Here is a 16,479-nt window from a genome sequence, read left to right on the forward strand (position 1 = left end):
CCTAAAACGAATCAGTCAGAAACTACAAAAAGGAATTTTTAATCACTTCTAGGGAAGACATCCGACAGGGTGAAATCCTGTTATTCTCCATCCAGTGGAGACCAGTGTCCCTGGGATGACCCATTTGGCCAAGATGTTAGGCACGTAAGAAACAGATGGACAGAAAGACATTTAGAAAGATGAAAGATAACTTGATCTGTACATTAGAGAGACTTGAAGTCTGTGTCCACTTGTGAACCAGCTTTTCCAACATCTGATTGTGGCTATAATGTCATTTATAAAGTACAGTGTAATGAAAAGCCTTCCCTTCCTTGAGATCCCACGTCCCTTGGCAAATTCTTGCAGCTCATAACTTGCCTGCAGCTCTCTGAAAGTGCAGAGAGGGCTCTCCTCTGTGCAGGCTGCCCAATGCAGGAGCCTGTGAGGCTTTGGGCAGTGTTCCCACATTCCTAGTGTTCCACTGGCATGCTTTGTGTTCATCAGACCCTGCTAAACACAGGAAGAAGATTGTCTGTCCTGCAGGTAGGAAGTGCTGGGGAGAGCAGGACCAGGCCCTGCAGTGTGAGTGGTGGCCAGGAGGGGACTGCTCCCTTCACATGTCCCAGCTCATGCCTTTACAAATAAAATCATCCCCAAGTCCCTCTCCTCATGAGCTCAGCCTATTTCAGCATTGAGATCGAATTGCAGGAGGTAGTGAGCAGGGCCACAGTCACCCAGGCCCAGTAGGGATCTGGTGTTTTTCGCAAATCATAAAATCATTCATTTAGGTTGGAGAAGCTCTCTAAAGTCATTGAACCCAACCAGCACTGCCATTAACCCATCACTGAAACCAGTCCCCAAGTGCCACATCTACACATTGACCACTTCATTCGTGTTACCTATTTTTTTTCTTCTGCTATTTGCTTTGCATATATTTAAAAAATCAGTCATTCATACTCTTTTTTTTCCAAATCCTCCTGCTTAAGTCTGGCTTGAATGGGATAAATGTGTCACTACTTTGCTGAGACTGGCCCGACACTTAAATGGGCTGTGCCTTAATGGAGAAGCATCCTTCTGTGATTATCACCAATTACTAGGGAAGTGTTAACTGTTCAAACCAATTAACTGCTCTGCTTTGTATTTTTAACAGGCATGTTACATTCTTTGCATAAGAAGTACGACATTCTGCATGTAATTAAAAAATAACTTTTAATTTCCTGAATTAGAAATGCTTGCCGTCATCAAAAATCAAATATCTGTATCAATACATGTCTGTATTGATGTTCAAATTAACGATGGGGCTTTGTTTTGAAGGTTAGGGGCATTTAGTTTTCATACTTAGTGAACTATTTTTTCAGTTTGGATTTGATCCTGATTTTCAGAAGTACAGGAGGGACCAGGAAATCTATTTTGATTCACGGCTATTTCTAATATAAATGTCCTAAAACCTGGTAGTGTATAATAATTTATTCTGCTGCTAAAATATTGTTTTAACTGGTTAAACCGCCTCAGCACTTGGATTTTTTCTCCAGCATGTTGCAGAAATACATGTGAAAGATCGATTGGATGCCATTCTGCAGCCTAATCCTAGGTAATTTATTCAGTTTTACCTGAGAGAAAGGTCCAAATATATTTTCTTATGGTTTTAATCAGTCCAACTACAATTCGTTCAACTTTTGCCTGAATAAGGAGTGAGTAAAAATTGAGCAAGAGCCTCAAGATTTGGCTCGTATTCATTAACCTCAGGGCAGACTTCATTCTGTGTGATTTTTAAGCTATTAAAATTTTGGTTGGCTTCCATTTGAGCTCAAATTCCTAATATCACCAAATAATTATGTGTAGATGATGAAATGAAAAAACAGGCATGTAGTCTCCAAATGCATTTCAGTCTGGGTGGCTGAAATGGCTCATAACATTCAATGCATGAAAATGGGGTGGATTGAATAAATTAGCAGAATCACAAAAGGAAACCACTATAGGAAATAGTTTTACACGTGTAATCACTGAAATACTCTAGTGAATGTGTCAATCTGTACTAAATAAATATATTTGTTTATAGACATGTTCTGTATTAGCTTCCAGTCTTTCACAGCACTTTGCCAAACAAAATCCCACTAGAAGTAGGATGTTCGCACCCGAGTAGGAGTTTCTTGGATAAATATTTTTTCTATATTGGGACCAAAACCACTTCTACAAATTTCAGACTTTGATTGAAATAGTATATTTCTTTTGCCTCTTTTTTTTTTTTTCTCTTTTTTTTTTTCCCTCCTCCTCTTCCCATCTCTTTCACTGGCAACCACTGATGCATTACCTTAATTCCTCTTACCTCCCACGGCTCTGGTGTGCCGGCGCCCCTCTGCAGACGGAGCACATCAGTCAGGGCTGAGCAGGGCGAGAAGTGGCCACACCCCAGTGCTGCCACCAGCAAAGGGCCTTGGAGCCTGAGAAAATTCCTCTCTTAGACCTGAGCTGTTGGTTGGGCTCTTGTTTCCCCACTGAAATGCTCTGTTGAATCAAAGAGGGAGCAGAGGTGCTGTGGCCTCTGCAGAGAGCGTTTGCAGGATGCTTTCAGGAGGTGAGGGAGAAGTGCGTTGCAAGATGTCATTAGATGCTGCTTGTCATTACGATTTTAACAGTTTTAAAAGAAAAATGTAGGTAAGTTCTGTTGGTTTGCCCAGATAATTTAATTTCAAAGTAATACCCACTCCTCCTATGCAGTAACTGCCAATTTCAGTATCTCTTTCTATACATCTGGTATTTTAGCCATTACAATGGAAGATAAAATGCAATGAAAATAATAATTATGGCATAGTATACAATGTATTCAAAATGTCATGTATTATCTCTGTAATCAAACAATCCTCAAAAAAAAGGTTTTTAGTGAGTGATAGTATTTCTGTTTCAAAGGCAGGGGAAATGGAAGCACAGAGGCAGTAAGTAGTTTGTCTGAGGCCACACAGCAAGTAAGTGTCAGAGCTGGGAGCAGAGCCCAGCCCTGGCTCCTGCCCTTGTACTCAGACGACTGTACCACACCATATTGTTTCCAAATAAATTTGTTCTTTACCTCCTATGCTGAGATCATGAGCAGTGGTGACACAGAGGGGGAATTTAACCTCTTCTGTCATTTCCTAGAAAAAACCCTGAGCTTCTACCGCAGTAGAAAAAACCTTAAAAGGTCAAAGAAAGTCATCCCTGGAGACTGGGAGCCATCCAGGTTGTTTGGTGCTGAATTGCTCTCAGGCTGAAGAAGTTAGTGGTATATTTTCACATGGGAGTGCTGTGACTGTACAGTGCCATGAGTCATAAACCAGAGGTTTCAGTGTCCAATCATTCCTACAGTCTCAAGACTTCCAGTTTTAATTTAGTTCTCAGACATAATAAAGTTCCCTGTGTACATTATTGTTGCCATGCAGCTAAAGCAGCGAGTTGAAGCACATCAGGAGAGGCGAGTTTGACCCTTGAGCAACTCCAGGTGTTTTGACCATTTTGACGTGAGGCAGTAAAAATGTAAGTAAACTAATTGCACTGCTCATGAGGAGATCAGGAACACTCAGGAACCACTGAATTTCCAGTTGATGAGGGGATTAAGCTTTCCCAATTATGCTGGATTCCAGCAGGTCATATCCATCAAGGTCTGGTGCCTCGTGGAGATCTGCTGTGTGCCTTGCCAACAGTGTGTCCTGGGCAGGCAGTAATGGGCCAGTAGACCTACGGCAAGAGGAACTTGCAGGATTTCAACTTTCTCCACAGGAGAAGCAGCTGATGGTGTTCAGGAAAGAGTGAAGAGTGGTGGTGGAGCCCTTTTGCAGCCTGGGGGAAGGGGTTCCTCTTCCTGACTGGAGAGCAGCATGTGGCTCAGAACAGGAATTCCTATCAGTGTGCAAAGCAGCGTTGCTTTTCCTCTGACAATTAAAAAGGGTTTCTTGCTCTCAGACAAATAAAACCCATTAAAGCCGGTGGCAGTGATGGGAAAGACTTTGTGAAAATATGTTTGTTTTGCAAAGCTGGCTGCCAAGTATTGTTTTATAGTTCCGTTTTTTCCTGCTTTCTCCACTGTTTACAGTACCCTCTGAGAGACTTAAAATGATCCCTCTCTCCTCACCAATTTTGTTCTTTTTTTTCTCTTGGCAGACATTGGTACCCCACTCCCACACCTCAGTTCTTGCTGCAACAGAAGCCATGATCCTTTTGCCTTGTTTTTCTTTTTTTACAATACCAGCCCAGCCCTGAGAGCAGCATTTTCTGGTTAACTGCAGCATTGCAATTTTGGCCAAATACACTGGAGGACAGCAGTGCAAGCCCTACATTTTGTTCTCCATCCACTGGTGGTACTGCTCAGTGTGTCTGAGAAATTCATTTGGTCCTTGTTTTCCAGTGATCCTACATTTCCATCAGCCTTGGGAATGTCATTTATCCCAGAAGCAGAAAACAACAATAAAAAAGATGGATAGTTGAGATCTAGGCTATGTTCTTTAACAGACTTAGATGATATATCCTGGATATGCCCCATTCCTGTACAGCAGCCCAGTTTTACAAAATTATTTTAAAAGTTTATGCCACTGACAGATAAAAGGTCAACCAAAGCCCAGAGCTGACTTTGCTGGGAAGCATTTTGTTGATGAGTGGTTTATTAGAGTAGTGCTTTTATCACTGCAGGATGTTTGTGGGTGCCTACCTGAAGTGTTCTTGTGATCTCTGGCCTCTTCCTGAGGGCAGGTACTCTTGGCATGGACACTGCTGCTGTCCCTGGTGTCTCACCAGGCAGAGGACTCAGGGAAAAGACATGAGGAATGCAGCTGTTGGTGTTTCTTACACCTAACTGAGGTTTCCTGGCATCTAGTGTAAGCAGCAGTGTGGTTGTGCTTCCAGAGGGACTGGAGAGGGTATGGATAAATGGATCCTGTAGCTCACAGCACATTGATCTGGCCTCATCATAAATGAAATCCATGAGATTTCATGGCTACACCCGGGCAGATCAGCCAGAGCATCATACAAGTAAGTCTGTAATGTGCTACACCTGGGTGTCCATAGATACGTATTTGGGGTGTGTTATTCATTACTGACCATGTACAAGACATTACGTACATAAAGCACTCCATCATCCTTTGAGTAATATCAGACATCTGTGCTTTGGCTACTGATTAAAGATAGGTTTGTGGAATTAGAGCCTTCAGTGCTATTGTTTTAAATTGGAGGGAGAATTATCCATTATATTTCTATTCTAACTTGGATGCACTTTTAATAAAGAGAGTTTATATCCACACAAATTTATTCAAACTTAAACAGAAGCAACTAATTCTAAACAACACATGGAATTTCTTTTCCAAACAATGTTGCTCATATTTTGCCTCTTAAACTAATTATTATTTTAATCTCTAAATAAGATGACACTTCTTTGCCTGTGGTTTGTCTGTTCAGGCTGGGAAAAATTATAGGAGTAACCTTCTAATCACAGGGGTTTTAATCTAGATGTTTTTATATACAAAGAGTTATGAATCTGTTCGGGGTGACCTGTTTGATATTATGTCAAGCTAATGAAATTTCAAAGTTAACATTTCCCAAATAAAATGGAAAGAAGAGACAGGGAGAAAAGGAGCAGATTCAAAATTAGGGAATCTTGGTGGTTTATGGGTTCCAGTTTATTTGGAATGGAATGAAAGTTAATGCTACATCCTTTTTTCCATCCTGCCAGCCAGTGTCTGATCCAAGAATGTCTCTTATTTAAAGGGCAGGGCTCCCTCCACTGTTCTTAAATAAAGACTCTCACTGTCTGAGATCCAACCCCCCCTGAGTTTCACAGAAACATTGTAAGGCTGCATGGAGAGAAATATTTAGTGGAAAGAAGTTTTACATATGATTCCCCTATCACAAACCTGCTTAAGTGATATGGTTTGATTTACATTTGTGTAAATGTCAGAGAAAAGAGTAAAATTACCCAAGGCGGAAAGGACCGTGACATGTCACAAACAAGATGTGCCTATTTGCATTTATGTTTATTAATGAAGTTTAGCAAGGACTTGCTCTTTGATTTGGATGTCTCTGTCTGCCATCCCACTTTATGCACTGTAATTAAACCACTTGCCCACACACATACAAGAGGACACCAAGAGAGGGAGACTTCAAGTTTTATAAATGCTCTTCTGTAACTCACTTATACAGGGCTTATAATTCAGGATTTAACATCTCTAAGTGATACAACAGGCCTGCAGTGTGACATTGTGCTTAACTTTAATGCAAGGAGAACTGCAGACTCAAACCAATGTAGGATTTGGCCCAATAAACTTTGGTGTCTCGGGTGCCCGCTGGAGATGTTTTACCCCAGACTTTCCAAATTTTATCCCAAATAAAAATTTAGCCTCAGCCCAGTTAAAAATCACAGCTGTTTCTTTCTCCTGCCAAAATTATTCTTTCTCATCATGCTACAGCTGTGAAATTATGCACTAGTGTAAATTGTTAACTGGAAACCATTTGTAGCTGAGGTGCCTGTTCAGAAGTCTTGGTGTTCTCATCTACCGTGTTCTCTCATTGAGGAGTACTCACAAATCTTCATGTTTGGCTGGGACTTGTTTCTGTAAATCATAGAATCACAGACTGATGTGGGTTGGAAGGGACCTCAAAGATCATCCAGTTCCCATCTCCTTCCATGGACAGAAACACCTTCCACTGTCCCAGGTTGCTCCAAGCCTCATCCAACCTGGTCTTTGACACTTCCAGGGATGGAGCAACCACAGCTTCTCTGGAAAACCTGTGCCAGACTCTCACCATCCTCACAGGAATAATGTCTTCCTAATATTCAATCTAAACCTACTCTCTTTCAGTTTAAAGCCATTTTCTTAGTTCTAAAGTGCTAATAAATACAATTATCTATCCCTTAAATTGTCCTATGAGCTGTTCAGTAAGCTGTCCCATTTCATGGGACCTACTCTGAGGACAGGAATTTTTCTGCCAGTTTCTTGGAGTGGTTCTTTTTGGTCTTTCATAATGACACTGCCTTAGGCTACCACTACAGGAGAGAAATGGGACCAGAAACAAAGGGAGGAGGAAATGGATGATTTTCCATTAAATTTGAGGATTTGCTTTGCCAAGTTCCCTTGTGCCATGCTGGCTTTTTAAGCTGTTAGTTTTGCCTTCTTTCACCAAACTAAGGGCCGAGCAAGATGTTGCTTTTAGGCAACTGACAGCAGTGAACACAGCCCATCTTTTCTGCTTCATTGTGGCTCCTTTCAGATTGTTGGCAAAAAGCCTGCCTTCATTGATTTAAATAATGATAGTGTTGCCAGAGAGGATCCTGTGTCAAAGTCTCAGTGTGCTTTAACAGCTTGAAGAAGCAACATTTCCAAGGAAGCATTCCTGTACAGAGGATGCCTGAGAAGGTTCTTCACAAGATGCCCTCATGGGGTCGAATCATGGAATGGTTGGGGTTAGAAGAGGTGTTAAAGATCTGGTTCCAACTGCCCTCTGCCATGGGCAGGGATGGACCCACTGTGTCAGGGTAGCACTGGGAAGCGAGGACTAAGAAGCAAAGTCATCACAACAATCCCCTAAATGGGAGCAGGTGGTAAGAGTGGCCTGGACAAGATGAAGGTCATGTTTCTGTTTTCACATTGTCCCAGCCTGTGCAGCCTCTGGCTCTGGTTGGCAGCAATCTGTCCTTCTACCTTCAAGGAGGTCAGAGAAAAGGAAGAAAAATCTGGTCATGTGATATCAAGGAGCAGGAAGAGTTTCTTTGAGAGCTAGATTTAGCCAAATAAGAATAAATAGTCGTGGAAGCCATTCTGGGAAGGCAAACTGTCTGGTTTGTGCCTGGTTAGGTGATTCCTCCCCATGTCGGAAAGGTGGTCCCTTGACCACCCCTGCACATATTGGGTACAGGAGGGAGGCTGACAGAACTTCAGCCATAGCAGAGACTCAGCCAACAGCAGGAAAAGTCAAAGCACAGCCTGGTTAGTAAATTTTAAGAGAGAACACACAGAAAATTTGGATGCAGTGTACACTTTTCCAAAAAGGGCTCCAGGAGGAACCATGGGCTTATGTTATCTCTTGACAGCAAGACATATCCAGCAAAATGGATACAGCTATTTTAATCCCACATCAAGAGCCTGCATCATCCTTTATCTGTAATTCTGAGCCAAATAATCATATTAAAAAAAAAAAAATTAAAATGTGGATGCTGCCAAAGTGGCATAAAGCACCCAGAAGTGTCATCCAAACCCTCTAAATTATCTCCAACCACATTAAATGTCTGCCACATACATCTAAGCTCTTGCAAGGGCACATACACATGTGAGTTTTATGAAAAACATCTTGCTGTTTCTCTTCATGATTCTTGGCATGTAAAGATCTGTCTTTCAGTATCACAGATTCAGCTATATAGATCTTAAAGATATCTGATATAACTCAGAAAGATGGGATGTCTGTAAAATATTTTTGCTCTGCATAAAAGCGTTTCGGAGGTTAACCTTTATTATCTAGTAATGTGTCAAAATGAGAACGAAGTGTTATCTTGTTATGGAATGGGATGAATCAAACTCCCTCCTCTGAAATACTGATTTTCAAAACAGTTACCTTTATACTGAGGTTGAAGGTACAGATGGTTTCTGGGTAAAATGGTTCAATTTATGGCTAAATTCCATAACGAAATATACATTTATCAGAATCACTTTTTCTGGCTTGGGAAGGAAAAAATGTGTTGTTTTCATTATTGCTGAACTTCATAATGGCTTCAGGAATTTTATTGGTCCTATCCAAAGAAAGTGAACTTCAGGCAGAGATTAAAGCAGAGGAAGTTTCAGCCCAAGGGCAAATGTTTCAGAAAGTTTAAAGTATGTGAAGGGGGGAGTGAAGTAGGAAATAGTTTTCAATCCTAACTCTAGCCACACTTGTTATAATATATCACTAAATATAGACCAGTGGGTGTGCCCAGCTCTCCAAAGGTGTTATCCTGCCTGCCATGAAACTGGCTTCTGAAATGACCTTTGCAGGAATATAACTGTCTGTACAACACTGCCCATGTTGGAAAATGTTAAACTTCATTATTTCCCAGGTGAGCCCAGCCAAGCCCAACTTTGCTCCACAACCAAAATTCCTCTTGCAAAATTCAACCTTTCATCTTTCATGTAGATCCAGCTTTGTATTTGAGATCATTTGTCTCCAAGCAAACTGCACAGTAGTCCTGAATATTTTGTTTATGTGTTAAAGGTTGTCACTTGGGTTAAAAAGCCCTGTGAAACTATTGGGGTCAAGCAGCTAAAAACATTACTTTTGCATCAACTTCCAAATGCCAGCCGTAATGGTTTGGGCAAGCTGAACATCCAAACTGCCTTGGACTTTCTACTTGTGGTTGTGGGAATATATTGGATCCTTTCAAAATTATTGGCTAGTCTGTTTTGGGCATTTCATGTTTGGATATAGAGTCTTTGGATTTATTTTGTGTTTTGTTTGTGGTAATACTGTCATGTCTTGGCTGTATATCTCAGAGCTGATGTTCTGCTCTTCGATTTTAATGCCATATGCTGCTAGATCTCCAGACTGAAGCGTGGTGTTAATGTGAAGGATGCTGTAATGAACATCTTGTACATATTTCCTTTTGCATATTCACTGTCTGTAAAATGTCTCTCTGAATACATCCTTGCTGGTTTTGAAATGATTTCTTTACAGTTCAGTATAAATGCTATTTATATCCAAACTTGTTTGAGGTTATCCTTTACTCCTAATGTTACTCTAATTCTAGTTTAAGAGAGGAGAAATTGATCTGGCTGAAATTAATTAGGAAATTGGTAGAGCCACTAAAAATGGTGGTTATATATGGCGCTTCCTAAGTGCTTCAACTGAAAAGGTACAAAATAAATCTGACCAAGCACTAACTGTAATGAAGTAGTTGACTACATTTTCATTTTTAAAACAGGATGGCTGCTGAAGGTGAACCAAATAAAGCAAAACTATTTAAACTCCTTTGCTTTTTAAAAGATATTGTTAATAGAAAAAAAAAAAGTATTTTTTAAATTGAGAATATCTCCTTACATTATAGGATTTCCAGTGACATTAAAAGGTATAGTTTCCTATATTGATTCAGAAAGAGCTGTTAAAAATGCATGAAAGGTATTTTAGGGAGAGAGTGTCACAGGATCTTTTAAAATTATTTTCTCAACTGCTACTTAACTCCTGTGCTTCTTTACCATTAGAAACACATCATCCCAGGTTACACTATATGGGATATCAAATTATTTCCTACTGACCAGAGAGTCTTTAAGATTAATTTGGGTTTGGAGTGGTGGGGATTATACCGGTGTCTGTTTATATAACTTTAGACTCAGACTATAAATTAAGTTTGGAAAACTACAATTATTCAATGATTTATGGAGTATTCAGGCAGTCTACAAATGATTCTTAAGCATGGTGAGTGGAGAATACGTGCTTATAAAGGACAAACAGATTCAGTGTAATGGTGTATTTTTGGCCTCATCCATTTTGCAGGCAATTAACAAAGGAGGATGTTACATTTTTGCCTATCTCTTGCTCTCCTGAAATAGAGTCACTAACCACTTGTTAACCACGCTGATTTTTTAATAGACAAAGTGGTTGCTTACAGCTTCCCCCCAGAAATGTTCAGATTAAGCACACTATTAGATTGCAGCCAGAATAGCCTACAAAACAGGAAGAAAGCATTGCCTTTCTCTCTGCCTCCTTCCCTTGTTTAAGCTGGTGTGATAATTCACTACAGATTTTCTCTCTCCCTGACAGAGTGCCTACCGCAGGAGCGGGATGACTTTTCTTGCCTGCTGATGTGGATGTGGCTGCAGCAACAGGAAAGACAGTATTATATTAAGGTGATTTTCTTTTCCCCTCCATGGAAGAAAAAAAATACAAGCTCCAATGTCTCCATGTACCAGTGAGTGGGCTGGTTTGTTGTGACTATCTGCTGGCTGTCTCTGTCTCTTTTTCCAGCCCCCTCAATCGTTATTCTTGTTTACTAGCTGGAACATTTAGCTAATTAATGGCAGGATGTTTGGGATAGGGTGTAGGTGGACAAGAATGCAGCTCAGACAATGCTGGAGTTTGCAGGGGACTTTCTGACTGCCATGTCATTTTTATTTAAGTGTCTGGAAGTCTGTATGTTCTCCAAAAGACGTTTTTTTGTAAAGCAGGATGAGGCAGGAAGAGGCCAGAGATGGACTGGGTTGTGTTGGTTTACTGGGTTGTATAAAGGTTATGTAGTTTTCTTTGCAATTTTTACGAAAAGAAAAAGTATTTCCCTCTATTTTCCACTAATTTCCACTTGTTTCTCTCAATTAATGTAAGTGTTCACAGAGTATAACCCAGTTTAATCCAGTGAGGGGATTTTGATGACAGCCATACCAAGTTTGGACTCAAAGACATTCAGAAAAAGATCAGGTAAACTAAACTTTACTAGTTAGAGACTTGGCTTTTTGCAGACCCAAAGATGGGTTAAGTGCTCACGCCCAAATTTTCAATATTGGCATCTCCTAAGGTTTGAGCCATCATTGTCCAAAATCAAAGAAAGCCTTTGAAGTGACTTGGCACTGGATTGAACCCCTATTTGGAAAAATACATTCTAAAGTGTTTCAATAACTGTGCCTGTCTCAGTGGTTCTAGTCAAGGGCTTAACGTTGTGTACTTGCTCAGCATTTACTGCAGGAAGCAGATGTTGTCCCTGTTGTTGACAAAGGCAGCATTACTGTTGGATTTGGTTAACGAAGAAACCAGCTCTTTTTGCCTTTTTTTTTTTTTAATATATTTTAGCTAACGTTGTTTGTTTTCAAGATTTTTTTGTTTTTAAATCTCAGTCCCTGCCTGTATCCTTGTTCCCATCCCTTTGCTCCTCCAGCCTTTGCTGGCCTCACAAACACATTCATTTCTTCCCGTAAAAACTGTACAAATATAGAGCTAACCACGATGATGCCTGAGCAGAGAAAAGGGCTCCTGCTTCACCCTTCACCAGGATCTGCTGGCACGTCCTGCTGCTGTCCCTGTGGTACCCACAGGTCAGGGGTCTTCTTCAGCTGCCCTGAGCTCAGGCTTGGAATCCAGCTTAAGCCTCAAGTTAATACAGAACACTCAAGGGATCAAAGTATTTTATGTAGTGCAGCCATCATCCTCCTTTGTGCTTAGTATGTGAGGTCTTAATTTTCACTCCTGCTCTGTGCTCTTGTGGTCGTTTGTAGGTGGTTTTGTTGTCCTGCTCTTCTGGACCTACTTGCAAAAACTTCAAATATATGTGTATTTTTTAAATAAATGGAAAAATGTCTCTTTTGCAGCCAAAATATTGTAAAAGTTAATGTTGTGTGTCCAATATTACTGCCGTTCATAAATTGCTTCTCTCTTTTATCTGCTTACGCTTCTGTTTTCTGAAAATTTTCTGTGTGTAAAGGACTAAAAGTAATGTGTACAATGTATTAAACGAGGGAAGGGGGAAGTTTTCTGATGTTCCATTTGTGTTTCTTGAAATATATGATTAAACTTTCCTTTTTATCATCACTCTTTATTTTTGTTGGCATCCTTAATCATGGAAAATTATATGCTTGCTGTAAACATCCAGACTTTTTTAAAAGGACACCAGCATTTATTGTATTTGGTTTCGATCTGCAGGGATACAGACAGAAGAAACCATTTCAGGCACTGGGTTCTGGAATCAAAATTCCTTCTGTTGCTGTCTCTCTCCCAGATTTCACATTTTAAAATATGCATAAGCAGGAAAAATACTGGCACTTATTTTTTACTGGTCTCCCTAAAGTCCCACAGAATGAAGACTCAACATACATTTCTCTCAGAAATATGACAGATCATGTTTTTGTTGGTCTGCTGTGTGTTTGTCTATCTTGAACAGCCTGACAGGCAATTATTTATAAAATCTGGGTTTGCCCAGTAAACCCATATAATAACCTTTCCCTTCTCTGCACAAGTCAGGGAGCTGAATTTAGAGTCAAACAAGGTATGTTATGTCTCCCTATCTTGGTCTAACCCAGTTTATTCTTATTTTGGGAAGTAATCACTTTTTTTCCCATCTTCAGAGTTTTCTTTAACTGTTTAAAACAAAAATGCAACCAGTAATACTTCTGCTGCACTTGGAGTGTGTCTTAGCACCGCTTCCCATGCTGCAAAAACTGAGATGTATGTTTAGGCTGCTACTACAAATTTTTATGATATATATAAAATTCAGCTTGAGATTCAGTTAATGGCTGCATATGAATCGCTTTATACTTCTGTAGTTTCAACTTGCAGATCATTTCTATTCTTAGCCAGGATTTGTAGATACTGAATCAGGTTATGTTGATTATTTCATGTTAGTTATCTGAAGAAGAGAAACTTCAGTTTCAGTTGGAATATTACTGTATATCGTGTAAGGGAGTGCGAGTTTTGCTCTCGGCTCAGTGCCTGCCTTACTCTGTGGTTATACTACCTGGTTTTTAACTTTTTCTTCCAGCCATCCACAAAACAGGGATAATAATTCAGCTTAAAACTTGCCAGAGGTGAGGAAGCCACAACACAAATTTCTAGTTGAGCTTCATCTCATTTCCTGGTCCATCCTCTGTCAGTCTTTTCTCTGAGAAAATCAAACCCTTTAAAAGGCTTTAGTCTTTGTCTGGAAACTGGGAGAATTGACAGTGCTCCAGATATTTCTCCAGAGACACTCAGGACTCTCCAAAATGTACCGCTCTGGGTTTTCAGAGCACACTTCTCTTTGTCAAGTGTCCATCTCACTGAGGGGGGAAATACAAAAAATGTGTTTTGGCATTTCTTGGGTGTGGATGAACCTTTGTATTGCTTAAGGTTCTGCCATCAGCCGTGTGTAGGTCTCATAAAATGATTTATAGTTTCCTGTCCAGCTCATGGAGAATGTTTCATGGTACATAAACACTTCTAATCATAAATTCAGAATAAATAGATAATGACATTAGTCACAAGTCCAACTCTAGCTGAAACTTAAACAGTTACAGGGTCGGGAGTGTTTTTGCCTGAATGAATCATCTTGTCCAAAGTTGGGCTTTTTATACCTCTGCTATATATCTACCCCATGCAGCAGTGCAGCCAGGGAAATGCAGTGGTGGCATGCATTAAATCCAGGTTTATTCAGAGGGCACAGAGCCAGCACAAAACAGCGAAGCCATCCCTGAAGGAATTGAATGTAAATTTGATGGTTTAAATAAGGCCATATGCCTTAAAAATTTTTTTGAAGGCTGTATCTTTAATGTAGCTCAACTTTTTTCTTTTTTTGCTTGAGATAATGATGTTGCCTTTACAAAATAATAAGAAAAAGTAGTTCTCATCTCTTGTGGGAGGACAAAAATCAGATACTTTGGCTTCGATGCATCACTGAAAATCTTGGCAACTACTGAAACAAAATTTTAGAAGGCAGATGGCTTCAAATTTGAAAGAAACCTTCATATTTTACTGTTAAAAGTTTTTCAACTGTCTAGAGAGTGGTCTGAGACACTACATTAATAGCCATTCTGAGTAATCAAGCTCCACTATACTTATATGCTATTTTTCTTAAGATAGATTAGTAGTGAAAGATGGAAAGATAAATAGGGAAAATAAAGAACTAAAATTATAATAATACGGTTTCATTTTACATTTTATAGCTCTCTTCAATATTTGTGATTGATAATTCCTCTTAATTTCTATCAGACAGAAATATTGGCACAAGAATCTTATATCAATATCTGTGTATTTCTGGACTTGTCTTCATCCAGATGCTTTGCAAATATTTCTTACTGGTTTGGTGAAGGTGTGATCTGTCAGTCTTTGGTCCTCGTATGATTTTGATTACTGTAATATTTGAGTGCCTCACAGGTTTCCATGTGTTTATGTCTACAGCACAACTTTAAAATAATGTGTTCTTAGCTCCATTTCTTCTGGGAAAAGGCTGAGTGATGGGCCACATGTTGGAATGCCTGGAGTGGTTCAGAAACTTGGATTTCTCAAATCCATAATGATGCTCTCAGTTCTGAAATATCTTCCCTCTGCAGTGAAAGCAGTAGGTGTGTCAGAGAGCACATAACCCAGCCATGCAGGTTGGGGGAGAAAGGGACAAGGGCAGTATCCACCCGGGCCCACGAGAGGAACTGAACATGGAAGAATGCAACCACACAATCTGGATCCAATCCAGGCCTCAAGATTTTGAAAACTTCTGGCTGAGATGTGCCATGGGCACTTGGTGACCCTGTGCAGAAACACTAAAGATAAGTTTTTTACCATAACATGGGCTGTGGGACACCTTCCTTTCTCCAAAATATGCTGGGCATCTGAAATCATCATGTGGGACATACTCATTGCAAAAATTCTGCTTTGGCACTGCCAGAGCATTCTTTATCTCCCAAACTGCCTTTGCAGAGTGCATCAGAGCACAAAGAAATGAGAGGAGAAACACGATTAAGAAATGTAAATGCCCTCTTTTAAATGGGGAAGCAGCTGTGATGGGTGTTGACAAAGATAAAGTAAAATCTTAATTTTTAGCAGATGAGCTGGGTCTGAACCCAATAAAATGCCACTGAAGTGTGGTGGCTGATCCTCATCCTGTAACTAGAAGTGGAAGAAGAGAAGGTATAAGACATCAGAAGCTGTAGTGATATTCAGAAAGTGAGCAGTCAATAACTGGCTCAAACCAGTTCTGTTTAGCTCTCATTTCCCTAAGTATTTAATTAATCTCCAAAACAAAAAAAGAAAAACTTCCAAAGAAAGTATTGCCTTTCTTGTACTGACACGATTTCTTCAGATCTGCAAATGAAATGGCAGCAACTGCGTGTCAAGCCGAGGTGAAAACAAATCTGAAATATCGCTGCAGAAGGAGAAGGAAGGTGTTTAGAGGAGAGAGGCTCCAGCTGAGCTTCCCCCTGAGCTCCCTTTTTCAGATCTTTGTGTGTCTGCTGATCAGCAGTGCCTAAATCTGCTGCTCATGCACAAATTTTGTTGTAGCTTCAACTGAATGATTTTTGCAAACTAGACATGATCTGTCTAGTGTTCTCCATGTCAGCTTGTCCTTTAATATTAAAAGAATTTATACTCTTTCTGTTTTGGAAAGGTATCAACATAGTCCTAAATTTTCACTGCTCAGCAGATTTTCGTGTAGACCAAACACAAAGAAATGGAAATAATTACTAAGGAATGCTTTGAGCACCTGGGAAAGGATCTTTGATAGTCAGTTTCTCCATGGAAGATGCTGCTTTTATTCATCTTCTCTGGGATGGTGGCAAAACTGACACATGGCTCCTGTAGGGCTTGAACTTATACAGCAAACAGTTGAGGTCAACCTTGAGGTCTCCCTCAAACTCGTGAGCATCCCACTTGTCTCCTCACTGTGTAAATCAGGCACAAGCCCAAGAGGAAAAACATGACAGATTCTTCCATTGGAAGATCAAGAACCACAACACTGACTATTCCAAGGTAAGGCAGAATAACCTTGGTCTGACTGGGCTCAGCAGCAGGTCACTTAGGAAAAAACTCTTTTTTTTTTCCTGTTTCAAAATTACATCATTATGATTT

The 16,479-nt window shown here is 40.1% G+C and overlaps 1 protein-coding gene across 6 annotated transcripts in view; it reads left to right on the plus strand.

Moving 5' to 3' along the window:
- Nucleotides 1-12,461, plus strand: part of SUPT3H (SPT3 homolog, SAGA and STAGA complex component) — a 256,156-nt gene extending 243,695 nt beyond the window's left edge. For all 6 annotated transcript variants that reach the window (XM_066180069.1, XM_066180067.1, XM_066180070.1 and 3 more), the window contains exon 12: nt 10,720-12,461. In XM_066180069.1, coding sequence (XP_066036166.1) covers nt 10,720-10,761 — 42 coding nt within the window. In that variant the 3' untranslated portion in view covers nt 10,762-12,461. The remainder of the gene's footprint in view (nt 1-10,719) is intronic.
- The last annotated feature ends 4,018 nt before the right edge of the window (nt 12,462-16,479 follow it).

The sequence above is a fragment of the Chamaea fasciata genome, unplaced genomic scaffold (genome assembly GCF_029207755.1).
Source record: "Chamaea fasciata isolate MVZ Bird 193981 ecotype frontalis unplaced genomic scaffold, bChaFas1.0.hap1 SCAF_3, whole genome shotgun sequence".
NCBI lineage: Eukaryota > Metazoa > Chordata > Aves > Passeriformes > Sylviidae > Chamaea > Chamaea fasciata.